Source organism: Azolla caroliniana, unplaced genomic scaffold (assembly GCF_043228905.1).
Source record: "Azolla caroliniana isolate FFs.n. ecotype wild unplaced genomic scaffold, voAzoCaro1.0.p SCAF_16, whole genome shotgun sequence".
In the NCBI taxonomy this organism is placed as follows: Eukaryota; Viridiplantae; Streptophyta; class Polypodiopsida; order Salviniales; family Salviniaceae; genus Azolla; species Azolla caroliniana.
Window position 1 is genome coordinate 13,247,709 of NW_028230451.1, and position 20,224 is coordinate 13,267,932.

The 20,224-nt window shown below is 42.7% G+C and overlaps 2 protein-coding genes across 2 annotated transcripts; both read left to right on the forward strand.

The window, feature by feature from the left end:
- The first annotated feature begins 11,095 nt into the window (after positions 1–11,095).
- On the forward strand, positions 11,096–12,713 carry LOC147854021 (EP1-like glycoprotein 2). Its single transcript, XM_087332129.1, has 2 exons — positions 11,096–12,210; positions 12,311–12,713. Exons 1-2 carry the CDS (start codon positions 11,129–11,131, stop codon positions 12,711–12,713), a joined length of 1,485 nt encoding a protein of 494 aa, XP_087188255.1. The 5' UTR covers positions 11,096–11,128.
- An 8-nt stretch (positions 12,714–12,721) lies between these two features.
- Positions 12,722–14,480, forward strand: LOC147854022 (G-type lectin S-receptor-like serine/threonine-protein kinase SD2-5). Its single transcript, XM_087332131.1, has one exon. The coding sequence runs from the start codon at positions 13,083–13,085 to the stop codon at positions 14,442–14,444; it is 1,362 nt and encodes a 453-aa protein (XP_087188257.1). The 5' UTR covers positions 12,722–13,082; the 3' UTR covers positions 14,445–14,480.
- Positions 14,481–20,224: the final 5,744 nt, after the last annotated feature.

Consider the following 20,224-nt stretch of genomic DNA (forward strand, 5'->3'; position numbering starts at 1 on the left):
GACTGGCGTTGAACCAATTTGGTTCAACATAATGCCTAGTGCCTTCTTTTATAGTGTTGTCAGGAGTAATCCTGAAACTTCTAGAATGTTCCAGAGAAATCTGGAATATACATTACTTTCTTATAATAAAATATAAATGAAAATAATATCCTATGAATTACAATAGATGGTGTGATGGTTAAGAGCTCGACCCATATACCATAAGGTCATGGGTTTGAGTCTTGCCATATCATGACACCATATCATGACAGTCGATTGTTCCCACACCGGGAAGTCTTTGTGGGTCGCATCAGGTGTTGTGTCGTTAGCTCCATCGACATAGCTCCAGTAACCATGCCCAAGCAGGTACTGGTGCACCTTGTATGACCAAGATGCGTAGTTGGACCTGTCGAGCTTCTCCACCGGAAGCGAGCTAGCCATTCCTCTATCCATTTGTTTGTTTGTTTTTTTTTCCTATTCTTTACAAAGGTTAGGTTTTCTTCTTGCGAAAGAGAATGTCGGCTGCAAAGGTTCTCAAACCTCATGCTCTGATACCATGTAGAAACAAATAGCGTGCGGAAGCAATAGAAAACCGAAAACAGAAAATAGGTTTAATGGAGAACTTAACATTACGCGGGAGAGACAGAGAGAGAGCACACAGAAACTCAATTCAAAAATACTACTCAGTCTGTACATTGTATGTGTTCAGTGAACACTTTTAAACAAGTCCATCCGGACTGACAGAAGTATGTTGTACTTCAATGCTCACACAAGCGTCTGACACTAACTACGAGATATTAACTTCCTAGTAGACTATAGATGCTACTTGGCTTCCGATTACTGCTTGATCCAGCTAACCGGCTCCCTCGCTCACCGGCTCACTTGCTCACCGGTTCACCGACCCGGCTCATCCTTCTGGATGCCAATCCGGATCCGGTTGAGCTTGCCGCCCAACAAAAGGTCACAAGGAGAGCGAGTGTTGGAAGAAGCGCTGCCGATTTGGAGAAAAACGAATACGGATCCAGACCGACAGAACAAGGAAATCGGCAGCGGTCAACCTACACCGAAGGATCCGAAAAAGTCAGAAAGGGGCAACCTTCACGACAAGACATGACGCGAACCCGATGAAGAAGACCATCCCGAAATCAGACGAAGTGTGGTATGTTGACTCCGGAGCATCAAACCAATCGATGAGCCAAAAAGAGTAGTTCTCATATCTCAAAAGACCGGAACAACCGGGAATAGTCGCAACAAGAGACGACACTCCGCATCCGATCGTACATGTCGGTGAAGTTCTCCTCAGTCACGTTGGGTAGAAAGAGAAACTAATGAACGTGTTACAAGTCCCGAAAATTACGAAGAATCTAGTGTCGGTTGGACAGATCGTCGACCAGTGGATCCAAGTTCGGTTCACGCATCTCGGGTGCTTCATCGAGGAAGAAGGCCAAGTGATTGCGCAGGGGTGTAGAGATGGGAGGATGTTCATCGTCGACACCAATGACGTAGGCACCACCATGTTTGTGAAAGGGCAAAAAGTCGAGTCAAATATCAACTTGTGGCATAAGAGGATAGGCCACGTCAACTACGAAAAGCTTCAAGACCTGCAATCGAAACAGGTTGTGTTCAGATTGCCAAAATTCAATGGTCAAAAGGCCCAAATTTGTGAAGCTTGCCAGCCAGGGAAGGAACACCGACTTCGTTTCCCCAACGAGCGTAATCAGAGCTGAAATAAGCTAGACTTGATGCCTTTAGATGTATGGGGACCGACACAGAACGTGAGTCTTGGTGGGAGTCGATATTTCGTCTCCTTCATCGACAACTCCACCCGACACACATGGATCTACCTCATCGAAAAGAAGACTGAAGTCTTTGACTATTATCGGAACCTCAGAAATCTTGTCAAAAAGTGTTATTTGGGGTCGGGGGGTTAGGATAGTGAGAGAGCTAGAGAGAAAGACAAATTGAAAACCACACAAATGAGAGGGGGAAAATGTATATCATTACATACCCCATAGGGGGTTTATATAATACATCCAATGTAATGGTTACATTACCGTTATAAATAAGACCGTTACACATTCTCGTACACATGCACATAATTGTGCATGTGTCTATACACATACTCATCCTCACACACTCATTTATTTTACACATACACATCAACCACGTCATTACACATACCCTTATGCCTCCCTGTATATTCTTACGGGTAACACATGGCACGCTTGTGGGACAATGCATTGCATGGTGAACCCACTTGCCATGGTGCCTCTTCTCGACTGGAACTCCATCGGTCGTCTCAACGGTCGGAAATCCCTCGACCGGATCACTGCTCTACGATCGATAACTTCGATCGGAGCTTTTCTTGACTCGAACCTTCTCATTCAGTTAGCACAAGTCGTGATTGGATCATACACCAATCGGCTAGTTCAATATGGCATGGGTTGTGAAATCGTGTTGTGCATTTGTGAAGTGAGTTTTATATTTTTTACCCTTTGGTCTTTAAAACTTTTTACCCTCAAATTTATTTTTTTTGAATTTTATTTTATGCTCTTGAGTTCTCGAAATTTCCTCTTCTGCCCTTGAGCTTCTAAAATTCCTTGTGCTTTTGAAATTTTGTCTTTTGCCATCAAGCTTTTGAAATCCATCGCTATACCCCCCTTTTTTTTCCTTTTTCGAAATTTACTCTCATGCCCTTCTTTGTATTTCTTCTATCCTCTTTTCTTCTTCGTCGTCAATTTCTTCTTGGTCTTCTCTTTTCTCTGTGTGGCTTCTAGGGTTCCATTCCTTCTTTCCTTGTCATTTCGTCTTCTTTTGTTGTTTGCTCCATTTTCTTCCTTTATTCTATCTGTTGCTTCTGTCTTTCTCTTCTTCCATCGGTCATCTATGGCCATTTCCCTCCGTGTTCGTCCTTTTGTCTCTACCAACAGTGATTGTCAAGCGCTCTCTGCTTGACAGTCGTCGCCATCTGTCCGGCTAACTCTGTCAATTGTTGGCTCGGACGCCATTGTTCGGCGGTTGTTCGAATAGTAGGCTCTCTGTTCGGCCGTGTCTTTTTGAACACCTGTCAGAACTCGGCCATCTCTCAGCCGTCGACTCTGTTCGGGGCCGGCTCTGTACGGCTTCCAAACTGTTTTTCCGGCTCTGCCGCCGTCGACCGATATTTTGGGCCGTGCCTCAACCGTATTCTGGGCCGTGCATCTCAGCCATATTCTGGGCGTCGCGTCTCGGCTACGCGCCTCAGGCTTATTCTGGGTCGTGCATCTCGGCCACGCGTCTCGGCCGTATTCTGGGCTATGCGTCTCGGCCACGCATCTGGGCCATATTCTGGGCCTCGCGTCTCGCCTATGCTTTTCGCCGCGCTGTCGTGAAGATTTTCAGCAGCGGTGTGAAAATTGTGTGCAACGAACGAAATCGAGAAGGTGCAATGTGCTCGTGTGAAAGGGGAGAAGACCACATGCATATGCTAGCATGTTGTAAATAGGACTGAAATGAGAATCGTAAAAGAAAAGCTAGATGTAAAGTTAAAACATGTGCCCGTGTGATGTGCGCTCAATTGTAAATATAAAAATAATACTAAAGCCTAGTAACATTTACGTACATACATAGGGGTGGAAGCAAGGCTTGAACCTTGCACCTCCAAGATAGGAAACAAATTAACTTACAACTAAAGCCACTACTGAGTGCTTTAAAATTTGTATATTTTCTTTTCATATTCAGTATTCTATAGGAAGCAAACATATAGAAACCGTGGGCACAAAACCATGGTTTCAGCCCATGGTTTTAGCCCGTGGGTTTAGCCCATGGATTTTGCATGGAGAGACCTATAAAAGCCTATAGTGGGGCTTGTGTAAGGGGGGAAGTGATGTAAGTAAAAGAAAAGAAACCTTTAATCATAGATCTGAGTTATCCTAATGGTGATGTATCTTGTCTCATAAAACTAAAGTCAAGGGTTCAATCTTTCTCTCAATATTTATCCATCTATCTATCTTCAATACTTTCTCGCTTACGTTGCTAAAAATATTGAATCCTTCCAGTAGAGGACCCCGGTGGTCCCGCTTCATTTTACGAACACACGAGGATTTCCTCGACAACACGTCTCGGCCATCGGTTGGCCGTCCTCTCGGCCATGGTCATTCTCGACCATTGCCACAACCGGTTGTTGGGGCTGTCAGATAGTCTTTGAAGAAGTTCCTCCTCTTTTAGAGTTAGGGTAGATCCTTTTCACTGAAGACATAGCACACTAGACAACACAACCTCGAGCCAGACATTCACTAACATTCTTGGTCCTTCTAGGCTCCTTGAAGACATTAGTAAGAATTTTGGTAATTGTAGGGACTGTAATGCTCTGTAAGAATCTTAGTAAGAATCTGTAATGCTTTTTCGTCAGAATGGGCATGAATCTTGTACTTGTATTTGAACTTAGGGATCATCAAATAGAAATTCATCACAATCCCTTCCACTTAGGGATCAGTCAAAAGCATGACTCATCACGTTCAACTAGCCTTTCTTGACAGCAACCACAGATACTTGCATAACAACGTGTCCTACATCTATAAAAATAATATTGATGGGATGACTGTTGTAGAGCAAGTGATGAGAGCTTCGCAACGGAACAACAAGGGGAGGCTAGCTAAGGTTCAACAATATCACAAGGGGGTCAAGTAGGGACGGAAGATCGTGATTAGGGGTTTTGTCATAGAAGGAAAACGTAAGAGAAGGATCTAACTATGTGTCTAGCTTTTAGGACTAGGGTTTTCTGCAATACTGAATGATGAATGAAGAAGGGTAGAAGGGGGGGTGGGGCAAAGAGTTGGGAAGAAAGCGATTGAATGGGGAGTGATGATAGAGGCCATAGCCGTGAAGAGCTTGAGATTCAAAAACCTTCAGGTCCATCTTTGTGAGACGAAAGGTCTAAAGCACCTTCTTTTTGGGACCTTGCAGCAACTTGTAGAGACATAGTTGGGGGGCCTAACTGTGGACATATTTTGCCATGGCATCTCTAGAATAGGGAACCGCCATGGAGCTCAGCTCTTCTTCTTGCTTCCTAAACATGCTTTCTCTCAGCTTCCTCGATCCGTTTAGCTTTCCTTAGCTGCATACACTTCCTTACTTGCTTGAAATCAATGGCGCCCAAACTTGAGTTGTATGTTTCTCAACACACACAGACACACACACATACACACATAGAGATGTAGAGAGGGAGAGAGAGACTTTAGTTGGAGAGGGAGAGCAAGGGAGGGAAGCGTGACTTCTTCTCAAGGGAGGACCATCCTTTTGGGCATGCCAAAAGTGTTGATGGGTGGGGGGTGAAACCTAGAATGGCTTCACCCCCCTCCCAAGGGGGTTAAGTTAGTGAGAGAGCTAGGGAGAAAGAAAAATTGAAAATGACAGAAATGAGAGGGGAAAAATGTATATCATTACATACCCCATAGGGGGTTTATATAATACATCCATTGTAACGGTTACATGACCGTTATAAATAAGACCGTTACACATTCGTGTACACATGCACATAATTGTGCATGTGTCCATACACATACTCATCTTCACACACTCATTTACTTTACACATGAGCTGTCGGGGAAACAATGTTCGCACATGAGCTGTATTTCGAAAGGAAGCCAAATCTACGACACTTGAGGGTTTTCAGTAGCATCGCGTATGTGCATGTGCCGAAGGAGAAGCGGAGGAAGCTGGACGCGAAAGCCAAGAAGTGTATCTTGGTCGGCCACTCAGACGAACAAAAGGTTTATAAGTGTTACAACCCCCGAACCAAACAAGCTCGTGTAAGTTGCGATGTCGTGTTCGATGAGTCTCCGCCTTGGTATTTGCCTCCGACTCGAGACCTCAACTCCAATCCAAGTTTTGAAGACGAGGTCAACAAGGTTGAGCTACCTCCTGATAAACGCGAAGTCGAAACTCTTGAAGAGAGTCCGATCTCATTTCGGCTAAGTGGACCGAATGAGCGATTGAATCGGTTTGACCAGTTAGATGAAGAGCTGGCGAGTAGTGGAGACTCGGTTGTGCATTCTCCGCGCAGGAAGCCGAAGAGACGGCTTACACGCAAATAAAAGGGAAAGAAGAAGATGTCTGAGTATGGCACGGATAGGGACGAGTCGGATCGACACGAATCCAACTCGAAAAAGAGCGATGATGGGCCTTCAAGAGCGAAGTCCGCGTTAGCCATAGCGGCTTCAATATTGGCTAATGAGCCTTTACGCCGATCTACCCACCAGAAGAACCCTGTTCTGTGGTTCGGGTACAATGAGAACATGGTGCATCACGATGCGTACATGACACGTGTAGCGGAAGTGCGTGAGCCGGGGAGCTACGCAGAAGCGGCAAAGGACGCAAACTGGCATGCCGCCATGGAGGAAGAGATGAACGCACTTGCGGAGAATGAAACCTGGGACCTGGTTGACGCCCCCAAGGGTGTAAAGCCGATTGGATGCAGGTGGATGTACAAGGTCAATTACAATACCGACGGCTCGATCAACCGATACAAGGCCCGGTTTGTAGCAAAAGGCTATGCGCAGCAACACGGCATCAATTACGATGAAATTTTTGCGCCGGTCACGAAGATGACGACCGTCCATGTTTGGCTTGCGGTAGCTGCGGTGAAGGGATGACATTTACATCAGATGGATGTAAGAATGCATTCCTGCAAGGCGAGCTTGAGGAACAAGTGTACATGGTACAACCCCCTGGATTTCACTCCGGAACGAACACTTCGGCAGTATGCCGGTTGAGAAGTCCCTTTACGGACTAAAGCAAGCCCTGCGTGTCTTGAATGCGAAGATCACGCAGTGATTGCGTCGGATGGGATTTGCGACGTCCAAATCGGACCCTTCATTGTTGGTCTGACAAGGTCTACTTGGGCCGGTTAGTATTTTACTTTATGCTGATGACTTGGTCATCGTCGGCGTCGACCTAGGTGAAATTGACCGCGTAAAGCTCCAGCTTGCAACATCATTTGATATGAAGGACCTGGCAGACCTTCATTACTTTCCTGGGATGGAAGTGATTCGAACCCCCAAAGGAATACTGATCAGCCAATGGAATTTACGTGTTGAGTATGCTCTTCAAGTTCGGGATGGCAGACTGTAAGTCCGTCTCCACTCCTCTAGACAGAACCGTGAAGCTTCACCCCGACTCGGGAAAGGTCTACGACCCGAAAAGGTTCTAACAGATTGTCAGAAGCCTCATATTCTTGACTATCACTCGACCGGACCACAGTTACCCGGTTGGCTTGATTAGTCAGTTCATGGTGCGGCCAACTGAGGAACACCTTCAGTGCGCGCAACGTGTACTCAGGTACGTCAGTGGCACTAAGGACCGGGGGCTACTATATCAGACCGGTACTACCTCGCAACTAGTCGGCTATACAGATGCCAGCTGGGCTGGAAATGCCGACGATCGCTAATCCACATCCGGATTCACGTTCTCCCTTGGGAGCGCGACGATCACGTGGAGTAGCAAGAAGCAACCGACAATTGCATTGTCGAGCACAGAGGCCGCGTATCAAGGAGCGGGTGTCCCAATGTGTGAAGCCATATGGCTGAAGCGGCTACTTAAGGATCTGCAGGTGGAGGTGTCCGGTCCAACCACGATCTACTATGACAACCTCAGTAGCATCCAACTTGCGAAGAACCCCGTCTTCCACGCCCGGACTAAGCACATTGAGGTGCACTACCACTTTGTCCGCAAGCGTGTCCTCTCTGGTGAAGTTGAACTTCAATATGTTTCGACGGATTGGCAGAACGCCGACATTTTCACCAAGCCCCTTGGTCTAGACAAGTTGCAGCAATTCTCAAGTGCGCTTGGGTTGCGGCTCTTCAACATGCTGAACTTGAGGGGGAGAGAAGTCCCGCAAGACCACGGAAAGGAGTAGGAAAGGAGCGGAAGTGACCGCGACATCAAATCGGATGACAAATTCGATTTAGTGTCGGCTGAAGAAGCCGAAGGCAGATCCGCAGAAGATCCGGAAATGGGCGAGAATGCAACAGTCGAAAGAAAGAGCTGGAGCCAACCAAGCATGGGGGAGATGAAGCCAACAAAGGCGAGAAGGCCAAGATTGAGGACGAATTGGAGACATCCAATTCGGATAAAAGCGGAGACGAATCGGAGGCAGCCGATTCGGCTCGGATGTTTGATTCGGAGACGCCGAATCAACTGAAGGCCAAGTGGAAGAAAGGGCAGTAGAAGGAGTGCCAACACTGTGACAACACTGTGACAACAAGGGAGCTGGAAAAGGCCACACGTGCAGACAAGCCGATTGTAAGGGTCGAGGCGCGCAGAATCAAACGGGTCGAGGAGCACGAGCGAGGTGTGAAGTCAAGAGAAACCGGAGTGAAGGACCGGAAGAGCCTCAAGTTGAGGTTGAGGGGGAGTGCTAAGATACAAGCTCAACATTGGACGTATCGGCTTTGCAAGCTGAGAACCAGATCGGTTTGGACCGATCGGTTAGGCCGGATCGGTGCGTAAATTGGTATGTAAACTGGTCCGAAACAAGAGGCAGGATCGGTGCGGAAACCGGGAAGCCATTGAACAGATATTCCGCAAAGGAATATATTTGGGAGTTAGTGTAGGAGCTCAGTTATGAGCATTGAAGTATGTGTCAGTACTTTTGTCAGTCCATATGGACTTGTATAAAAGTGCTCTCTGAGCACATCTTATGTACAAAGTTTACACATTATTCGAATTTAGTTTTTTCCCTCTCTGTCTCTCCCGCGTACATTGTGTCTTAAGCTCTTCATTAAACCTGTTTTCTCTGTCGGTATTCTGTGTTTCATATAGCTTCCACACGTAACATTTCACAAATGCCCCAATGCCCTTTTCCACACCGACAAACCATAAATAGTCAACCCTTGCAACTTGTCCACAATGATCTCTATGGACCCTTTCCTAAAAAATCAATTAGTGGATCTATATACTTCATAAGCTTTATCGATGACTATAGTAAATTCACCATTATTGATGAAAGCAACAACAAAGATGACAAAAACCAAAATGGAATATAATTTATTTAGTCATAGAAATGTAAACATAAGGGATGTCGTAAAAAAACAGAAGAGATTATTAACACATTAAAAGGTTAATGATTTCCACAAGGGATTTAATGGTCGAGTTATGTTCATTCCATGCAGATTAGTACTAAGAGGCATGTACTTGTTACTCTAGCCGCGACACCAAAGATTGAGTGTAGAGTACCTATAGCTTTGGAGTTCTAGAAAATAACGATCTTTACACGAAACGGTTTGTACAAGAAAGAGTCTTGTCTACTCTAATCAATGTAAGGGAGATGAATCCTATTGCAAATACAATTAGAATGAAGAAATCCTTTCAGGAAAAATAGTGATAAAAAGAAAAACACCTTACATAGACTCAAGCTTTATTTTAGAAAATGAAAGCAAGAATAACACAACGAAAAACCTATAAATAAGAGTATTCTTAGCGCAAAGGAGGGAGGAGAAGAAGAAGACACGGAAGCTCTGCAATTTGAGAGATAGAAGAGGGATATCAACATCCAAAAGAGGCCATGAAGCCATCGGTTGTGGGTTCTACTCATCAACAATCAAAGATTTCTCCCTTTTCAAGCTCCACTCAATTCTTTTCTCCGTCTCTCTCCCTCCCTTGATATACTATCTTCCCAATAACAAAACCCATTGTAACGTGAACCTTATTTTATAAAAGATGCTCTTGCTTTGTGATTACATGCTTTTTCTTTTTGCCATCATTATCCCAATATTTGTGTGTTAGCCTTCCTCTCGTGCGTTTGTTCGTCTTCTGACTAAGGGTTGGTTTAGGCTTGCCCATGCACCTCTCCTTTTCACAAAGTCTTTCGAACATTCTTATCTTTTGTGTGTAAGTCCCTCTCATGCATTCATTTTGGAACTCACAATTATTGTTTTGAAAAAAACTTTAACATTAAGAAGTATTTAACATATTTTACACATATTTTAAGTATCCTACACATATTTTAAGTATGTAATATATGCAATGTATTTTATATGTAATAAAATATGTATTCTAAGTATTTTAAAAAAAAGGTTAGAATACTTGCATACTTATTCTACGCGCATTCTATGCTAAGTGTTATATAACAATGGGATCCATCACAATCATCATGAAGGTGACCATGTCTACATTGAATATGCTCTAAACAATTTCCGGTATTAGAGACTCCCCCTCTTCCATACTTCACACGGGGTCAACAAAGTGTTGTGTAGCTCGAAGTCATTGTATTGAATTACTAGGATTTAATTTAAGGGGAGATCGTAGAAGTAAGGAAATGATTGGGGGGGAGGGGGGGGGGGGAGCACAAGCTTATGTGGAATAGGTGACAACGTGGATGAAGTATTGTCTCATTTATCTACAAAGAATAACAGCCAAACTTATGAGCACTAAAGCTATTGATTTACATATCCAATAAATAGAAAGAGAAGTTGATATTTACAAGTCCATGTAATGGGAAGGATCACATCAAAAGTAGTCTAGGAAACAGGAGAATTGAATGGAAGCAACGAGCAGCAATGTCTCATGAAGACTTAATTTGGAACCCTATATAATAACCATATGATATTCTCGAATGGGAGTCAATCGACCCTTAAGGAACATGCCAATGGTCTATCAAGAGCCGCTATACCTTTTGTCATGCTATACACTTGCATAACCATGAACACGACAATAAAATGTTGCTCAATCTTCATTCACTTAACTCACCTCCAATTAATTTAGTTAGGAGCTACGTATAGGTACTTCGTACTGTCGAAGCTTCTTTGAGGTGTTCAGAAAACCTAAGTCTCTCAGAGTTGCTTATCAATTTTTTGGGTGTAATCACAAACAACGTTGGATTGATTGGCATTACCAAAATGCCATGAAAGAAGCATCCAAATTTTTATTATAGTGAGTCGTGACAACCTGGATTCAATTTTCGGTCTATAGAATTTATAGCCTTTTTTTTAATTTTGGGGGAAAGACTTTTCAAGCATCTTGACCGGATGATCCGCTAGAATGTCATCCATCCAATGTTTCTTTTTGTTTTGGGCGAGTGGCAGCTGCTTAATCTATGGGAGACAGGAGTTCTTCTTCTCCTCCCCAAGTATTCATTCGATCCGACTAGACAGAGACACACCATTGATTGGGGATGCTTACTCTGCACTCAGCCATGGAAACTAAGCATTCTTCTTGTTCGTCTTCTCATTATTATACTGCAGTGGAGATCCTGACTTTGATCACCGTCATGGCATGCTTACTACTTGAGGCTTTCCTAATCACAATTATTCCTGTTACAGCCGACACCACAGACGAGAATTATTACTTCCCTTCCTCGAATGTCGATGACAATCTCTTTTCTTATTACGAAAACCCACAATACAATCTCTTCTCTTACAGCAATTTCCAGCTCTGCAACAATCAATCCCTTCTGCAAGCTCTGAATAGCGAGAAGAGGCTGTACGGGCGAGGCCTCGACATCTACTCGGCCCACCGTGCGGAATACCCTTACGTTCTCTACTTCCAGCTCTTCTTTGTCATACCCGCGGACGAGCTGTGCACAAGAAATAATGGCAGTACCCCATCTTACTACCTGTCTCTCTTGGCATATAAAGGCTACGGAAAGGCGCAAGACCCAAACAAGGGGCAAGTCGTGTGGACAGCCAATGTGGACAACCCCGTCGGCGAGGGCGCATGCCTGGAGCTCAATGCGGGCGACACTAATCTCAAGCTTGTGGACTGCGATAGGAACGAGCCGGATCGCGTTGTGTGGCAGACCAATACATCCACTCCTGCCAGTAATGCATCCCTCACCATTACCTTTGAGGGAAACCTGGTTCTCTTCACAAACACTACCCATACTAATGACTCCAAGTTGACACAAAACATACTGTGGCAATCTTCTGAGCATCCCACTGACACGATCATGGTGCTGCAAAGTCTTCGGCCCGGGAATAATCTCACGGCATTTGACAGCGATAGTAACAAAACAGCCAACTACACGCTCGAGATTGGGCATGCTGGAACCATTACCCTCTATGCGAAGATAGGGTATAAATCTCTCTATAACCATACCTCTAATAGTACTGTAAATTACACCAGCTATGAATATCCTTATTGGGTTTGGCCTCCCCATGGTGCACCCAACACGTCTATTGGAGATGCGATGGTGCTGTGCTGGTACCCGAGAAACAAAAGCAGTCTCCAATTGGATATCCTTCCATCTGCTAATGGGTTAGTTGATAATGAATAATGAGTTTTGGAATGTGCACCATATGGTTATCTACATGAATTGCTGACATATGTTTCAAATTCACAATATATATATATGTAGATCCAAAGTTTCGCGCTACACCCAACTCTCACCCGATGATTGTGGTTTATTGCCTCAAGAATCGAAAGCCTTTGTATTCGAGGATAAAGGAAGTGAGGATGAAGCCAATAGCTTGAACATAACATATGCCACATTCCTCAGACTGGAAACTGATGGAGACTTTCATGCCTACACGCTCAATGACACCAGATATCCCAACAGCACGGCAGTCTGGAGGAACTTCTCCAGTCTCTTCTCGATGAATCCATGCAGATTGCCTCTCATCTGCGGATTCTACGGTGTGTGCCAAGAAGAGTTCCAAAATTGTTCTTCGGATTGTGGAGGATCACAGACATTTGTGCTTCAGGATCCCACAAACCCTAAATCAGGCTGCAAGCTCAAGGATGATAGTAAATTGATGTAACCCAACAGTACTACTCTGTCTGATTCAACACTATGTTATTCGAATAATTTTTCAGTCATACAAGGGGCCCGTTACTTCTCCAACGCTTTCCGGTCACCTGACCAGAGAAACATTTCTGCAGAAAACTGCAAGGAGAATTGTCAGAATCTTTGCTCTTGCACGGCCGCATTCTGGGAGTCATCATCATCATCAGGTGGTTCTTGCTTCCTCATCCAAGGTCCTGTTGCCACCATTATAGTAGTGAATGCTTCTGCTACTAAAGAATTTCAGGGCTATTTGAAACGCATAGACATCTCTACTCCATCCTCACCCTCATCCTCATTTCTATTCATCCGAATAGGACTACCAGTATTAGGAGTCATCACCGTTATGGCCATGCTGGTGGCTGGATATCTGTGCAGGAGAAGAAGACTGCAAGCCAAGAAACTGGAAGATCATAACGACATGGAAGCTGAGCTCCTGGGTGCCTCGTTTCAAGGGTACAAGCCCCGACGGTTCACATGGAAAGAGATGCATGAAAACACGTGTGGCTTCTCGGACCATCTCGGGAGTGGTGGCTTTGGCAAAGTCTTCCGGGGGGCTATGGACGATGGCACGCCCATAGCCGTGAAGCAGCTCAACGATGAAGGCCAACAGGGTAACAAAGAGTTCATCGCCGAGGTCTCGATTCTCGGCCGGACTCACCACCTTCACCTTGTCCGCTTGATCGGCTTCTGCCTCGAAGGTACCATGCACAAGCTCCTCGTGTACGAATACATGGAAAATGGATCCTTGGATGCTTGGATCTTCAGTAAAACCCACAAATCTAGGTCAGAGACCGACGAGAGTAAGGAGAACAACCAGCGACCTGTCCTAACTTGGGAGAGGCGGTTCGACGTAGCCTTGGGTACTGCCAAAGGCTTGGCATATTTGCACGAGGAGTGTGAGGACAGGGTCATACACATGGATCTCAAGCCACAGAACATACTGCTGGGAGTCGATTTCTTCCCGAAGATTTCCGATTTCGGGATGTCCCGAAGAGTGGTAAGAGGTGAAGAGAGTGCGGTGGTGACCATGATGAGGGGGACCCCCGGATACTTGGCGCCCGAGTGGCTAACCGACGGGGCTGTGACCGAGAAGTGCGATGTGTACAGCTACGGAATCCTGCTCCTCGAGATCGTGAGCGGGAGAAGAGTGAAGGATTGGAGAGCATTGAGGCAGAAGCTGGACATGAGCCGGAATCTGCACGAGGGAGTGAGGGAGCTCGTGGACGAGAGGCTCATGAGCTATGGCGTGGGTGTGGCGAAGAAGAAGATGTACAATGAGAAACAAGCCATGAGGATGGTGGAGGTAGCCATGATGTGCTTGCGAACCGATCCTGGGAGCCGACCGAGCATGAGCAGAGTAGTGCACATGTTGGAAGGGAAGATGGAAGCCATAGCCGTGCATGATGCCCCCATTAGTGAGGATTATCAAGAGATGGGGATCTTAATTCGTAGCAAGAAGATGAAGGATGGAGTAGAGCTAGAGCTGGAGCAAGAGCAGCAGTACAAGCATCATTTCTCGGAAATCCAATGGCCCAATGAGTCTTGGGGATCGGGATCCGGCACCACCTCCACTACTACGATGGGCAGGACAAGAAAATCGATATTCAGTGGCAAGAGATCGTACAAGTATATGGAGATCTCAAAGTCCGAGGAATTCATGGATTCACTAGATCCGGGTCATACATATAGAATGAGCAAACAATAAGATGTAAAAACACAAGTGTCATTATATTCATCGGCCATTCAAAATAAACACTCTTGATTCCTACTGACTAATTTTAGCGATATGACTAAGATTAGTGATTGATTAATATTAGTTATTGAACTAATATTAGTCATTGGACTAATGAATGGACGTGATCATGCAACTCATCCACAACTTTGCACACCCCAAAAGATCATAAACAAAAAATTATGTCAACCTAAAATCTCACAAAAAAAAAACACACTTCCGTCAATTGTTTACAAAAAACTGGTTGACTACGTTATGTACAAAAGATTACGCCCTTCCATTTTCTAGATATATGACCTACGAGTTGCATGTGCACCATTCCGTTGTGTGTACACTTTTCATGTCATCTTGCATTCCTTCTTTATTCCATCGCGTGTTTACTCTTCCATAGCTCCCTTTCACACTATTCACATTCTCCCTAGCCTCCTTAGCCCCCCCTCAGGTGATGAGGAAGGATAGATTCCATAAATGTCTTTGTCATAACACTTGAGTGATAGTTTTCCCGACTTGGTAGTCCATGACTATGCTGGAAATCGCTATTCACTGGCAAAACATCGTACAAGTATATGGAGATCGCGAAGTCTGAGGAATACATGGATTCGCTAGATCTGGGTCATACATATAGAATGAGGAAACAATAAAATGTAAAAACATGAGTGTGATTATCTTCATGGGCCATTGAATAAGAAAGCTAGTGTCGCGGGCTCGAATCCATCCATTTGCTAATCTCTTTCTTTTGTAGCGTCTTTTCCACAACTCTGATTTGCGATCCAATAAATTTTACAATCCTCATCCAATCCTCTAGTTGCTCGCACAATGAACACCTAAAAATAAGGAACCGAACGTTGTCTCTTACGAAATTAACATGGTTTCCCACCTGATGCTTCAACTTTTTATCTAAATATTTCATGACGAGCCTTGTTCCATCATGGGGCACAAAGGATCCAATCGATAAACCTTCTTTAAATACGCATTATTCAAAGTAATCTAGGAATACAATAGATTCCAATAATCCTTGAAAACTCAATTTTCTTTAATGTTTTAGCCCTTGATCTTATTATTTACGAAGTGGATAGCTCTTGCCACTTAAGATAGCTTAATTGTTGGTTTGATCTTTTCCTTCTCTCCTATCTCTTCCATTATTTCTCAATCCAAAGCTTGACTTACCTAAAATTGGGATTTAGATAAATTCCTGTCTTCACACGTGATGTGAAAGGAATGAAAGGACAAAAATTTCCAATAAGTTAAGGTTATGGTTAAGGACATAACTAGATGGAGATGACAAGAGATGAGTATCAAACTAAAATTTAGGGCTTGCTCATGTGACAAGAGCTAATCACTTAAACAATAATGACAAGGGTTTGAACCTTGTTATAAGGGGCAATACAAAACTGAAAAGTTACGTGGCATCAATCCGAGACCTATAACATCCATTTCAAGAATTGCTTTTTATTGTTTCCTTATTCTTTATGCCTCGCACCCATGCAATGTGGTTTATCATTGTAAAAACTCACTCTTACAAAAATTCACATTTACACACACATGTACACAAGCACACTTATATTTAAGTACAACCATTCCTATCCATACACGAATACATATAGACACAAATACGCCCATACAAGCTATTGCACATATAATACAATTTAACATTTTTTACATAGTTATATACTAACATACCCACATATTGACACCAATCTTCATGTAGTTATTTATGCACATACACAAACCTATAAACATATCCACACTTATATGCACATCACCATCAACAAGAACATATCTAGATGCAATTGTAAGTAACTTTTAGGTTTCCAACACGTTGACATGATGCAGTGGTTCGAGAGTAGTAAAAGAGAGAGAAATGGGAAAAAAGGGATGCCAAAAAAATTGAATGTATATAAGTCAACATAAAAAAAATCAATAATCAAAAAGTAAATGGTCCAATCATAGAACGTAATATTCGTGTTCGTGCAAGCATTCAAACGTTTGAAAACGAACACATTTGAAAAGGGGAAAATATATGTTTTTTTTCCTAATATTTTTTCATTTATTAACATTGCAAATTCAGATCACCCTAGTGGTAAGGAGACATGCTATTGCTATTTATGTCTTGGGTTCAACTCCCAATTTTCTCCTCTCTCTCTCGTTAGTGCCACGTTATAGCAAATTTTTATATTAGTTTTTTTGTTTCTTTTTCTATTTTTATTATTAGAAATAAGCTTAACCTAGTCGTAAGTTGCCGTGCTATTGGTGCATGTGTTTTGGTTTCAATTCCCAACTTTCTCATATCCTCTTGTTAGTGTCATGGTAAAATTTTATGTTAGTATCATGTTCCTTTCTTTTTTTCCTTTCCTTCTTTGTTATTAGAAATTAGCTCACCGTAGTGGTAAGTTGTTATGCTACTACTGCATATGTCATGTTTTTTTCATATTCTCGAATATACGTTTTATGAGTTTTTGAACGTTTGATTATAATTTATAATGACATATTTTGATTCAATCTCTATAGTTCATACTCCTTTTTTTGTAACGTTCTAAAGTGAGGATGATAGAGATATCTTGATTCTTAAGAAGCATTCCAAAAGTATGCCTGTGATACAATGCAAATATTGCAACCATACTTATGTTGGTGGTTCACAATGGATTAGAGTCCACTTATTGGAATTGAGAGTGAATCAATATATAATATAGACCTTAGTCAATCCAATCCAACTTTGAGATGATTTACCATACACGTTTGATTGAATCATTCTCGAATGCGAATGCACGTATGACACACATGATTCATTCTATAGGCCCAATGGTTAACGACCAAGATTATGGATTGTGTGAGAAAAACTAGAGGCTTTGAGTCCTTGCATGTGTATATGTGGGAATTATGTATCTTTGTTGCATTTCAATGATGAGTGGGGTAGGTGTCCATTTAGTATAGTGGGTGGGCATCCCATCTCACTTTAAAAAGAGAGGATTAGGCTTATTTTGGGGGTTGATTATTTTGTTGGTTTTGGCAATTTTGGGAGAGCTTGTAAGCTTCTTCTTCTCCCTTTTCTTTCTCTGTTTGCTCGGTTTGATCAAAGAAGCCCGATGTTTGGGAATCACAATCTCAAAATAAAGCAAGAAGAGAGTGTGAGGATCCTACGCTAAGAAGAGACATGTGCATGAACATGTGAACGGAAAGATTACTATAACTAACATGTAGCTAAAATGACCACGATTAAGTAGTTTTTAGCTAATATTTAATGGGAAAATCTTAAATATTTATTATGGGGAGGGAAATATTACCATTTATGGTGCACACTTTAGTCGGTCTTTATTTGAGATCACATTGTAAGAATCCCTAAAACTACCAAAATATGCAAATTACGTGCAAGTTTTTGCATAGCTAATTAGTTATGTCAAGGACACATCTAATTGTTCCCATTCCCATGCTTTCACCCATGTAGCCATTGGAAGCAAACAAGGTTTGCAAAAACTCAGAAAACACATTTATCCTTTGTCATCATCTTAATCGTGCCTTTATTATGTATTTACAACATTGTTTCATACTTATGTCGAAGAGGTTATTCATTGTAATCAAACTAGTAATTGATCCTAATTGGAATCTTGTTGTATAAAATTAGAGTTTGTTAGTCTTAATTCATGTTAATCTCTATGAGTAATTATGTTGAGTGGCATCATTAAGATAGATCATGGAAAAAGGATCTCACAACGGGGAAATGTTTTTAAAAGATGCGGAATAGAGACAGATTCAATTGATGTGGCCAATTCAATTGATATTGAGGCTTTGTTAGGCTATCGGTGATGTTCACCTCAGTATCTATCTTCTAGAATTTGAGTTTCTTGTCAATGACGAGCTCCCGAATATAATGGTATCTCACCTCAAAATGTTCCATCTTAGCATGGTATACTGGATTCCGAATGAGTCAGAATAGAGGGTTGGCACCAGATGGTCGATTTGCCCTTTAGTAGAAAAGTGAACAAACAGTCAAAACAACTATATGGCTTCCTTGGCTACTTTCGATGCGACTATATACTCGACCTTTGTTGATGAGAGTGATGTGAAATCTTGTAACTTCGACCTCCATGACATATAGGATTAGGTAGATCTGAGACTTGTAACCAAGTTGCTTGATGTAAGAGTCGAAGTTCTGGTACCATATTCTTGGCAGTTGTTTTAAGTCATAAAGGCTTTTCTTCAGTTGCCATACAAGGTGACCTTCCTCCTCTATTGCCATGAAGCCTGCTAGTTGAGATATATAGATGTCTTCTTCCAAGTCTCCATGTAGGAATGTTGTCTTTATTTTTAAACCTTAGTGGAAGGTTTTACCATAGTGGACGAGTTGATTGATATGTGATCCAATCGTCCGATTTGCTTACTGAATGAGAAGGTTCGTGTTAAGCTAGCTCCAATCGAAGTTATCGATCGTAGAGCAATGTTCCGGTCGAGGGATTTTTTACTATAGAGAGAAGACCGATGGAGTTTCCAGTCAACGAGTTTTTGGCATGGGTTTTGTGGGATCGACGTGCAATGCACTGTCCTACGGGCGTGCCAAGTGTTACCCATATAGGTGTACGGGAGGGTTAGGTGTAATGTGTAAGGTGTAATATGAAATGTTAAGGTGTGAGTGTGAGGTGGGGTAAGTAGGTGTAACTACCCCCATTCGGCTTTTTGTAATGATCAAATCTTGTACTATTTAAACCCCACCCATGGGGCATGGAAAAAGAAGAGAAAATAATATTGAAGTTACCCTCAAATTGTGTCTATCTCGATTCCCTCTCTCTCACTGTCTCATTCTCTTATTGGCTCCACCCCCCACCCATCAACACTAATTGCATCCTTTCATATTCATAAACCTCTAGAATTTTTGTGATGCTTTCATTGTTGAATTAGCCAATATTTTGAATAATCTCTTGTACAACAACTATCGACTCGCTTACCAATATGTTACCCACACTTTGTTCTTGTATCATTTGGCTCATGATAGTCATCATGAAGTTGACCATGTTTGCATTGAAGTCACTCTCCGCCATTTCAATTGACGCTCAAAATATCTACTCTCACACTACCCCTAATCCATGCTTCACATCAAGTTCGCCAAATTTTGTTGCATAGGTTACAAGCGTCACCTCGAATAATCAAGATTTAAATCAAGGGAAAATAGTAGATGTAAAGAGATGCTTGGGAGGATTATGGGGAATTGGTCAATATTTTGAATAAATGATTGTACAATGAGTCTCAACCAACTTTCCAATCGGTTAGTTGCACTTTGTTCATGTATCACTGGGTCATCCATAGTTGTTAAAAACTGTAAAGAAATGAGGAGGCAAGAGAGGTTGTAATGCAGCGGAAGATGAGTGTGTGTGTCTCAAGACAGAGTGAGAGAGAGTGAGAGAGAGAGAGCTCTTAAGACAGAGATAGACAAAACTTTATATTAACCAAAATTACATCAAAGCATAAGACATTCAACTACAAATAAGTTACAATGTGTTGGTTTATATACCAACTAAGTTAGGGCAAGTGCTCTTCCTACTATTTACAAAATTAGCCCAACATGTCCATGAGCTAGTGTGAAAAACCTATCTATGGGAAGTTGAGTTCGACTCTCAACACGCGCCTTCGAACACAACTTCTATCTGTCGAGAAGGTTGTTTGATTCGTACTTCAACTTGTCTAGTCGGTTGTTAGATATCGATCTCGTCGGCCTGTCAGGAACATTACTAAGACAGAGAAGGAATTAGTACTAAAACAAGTAT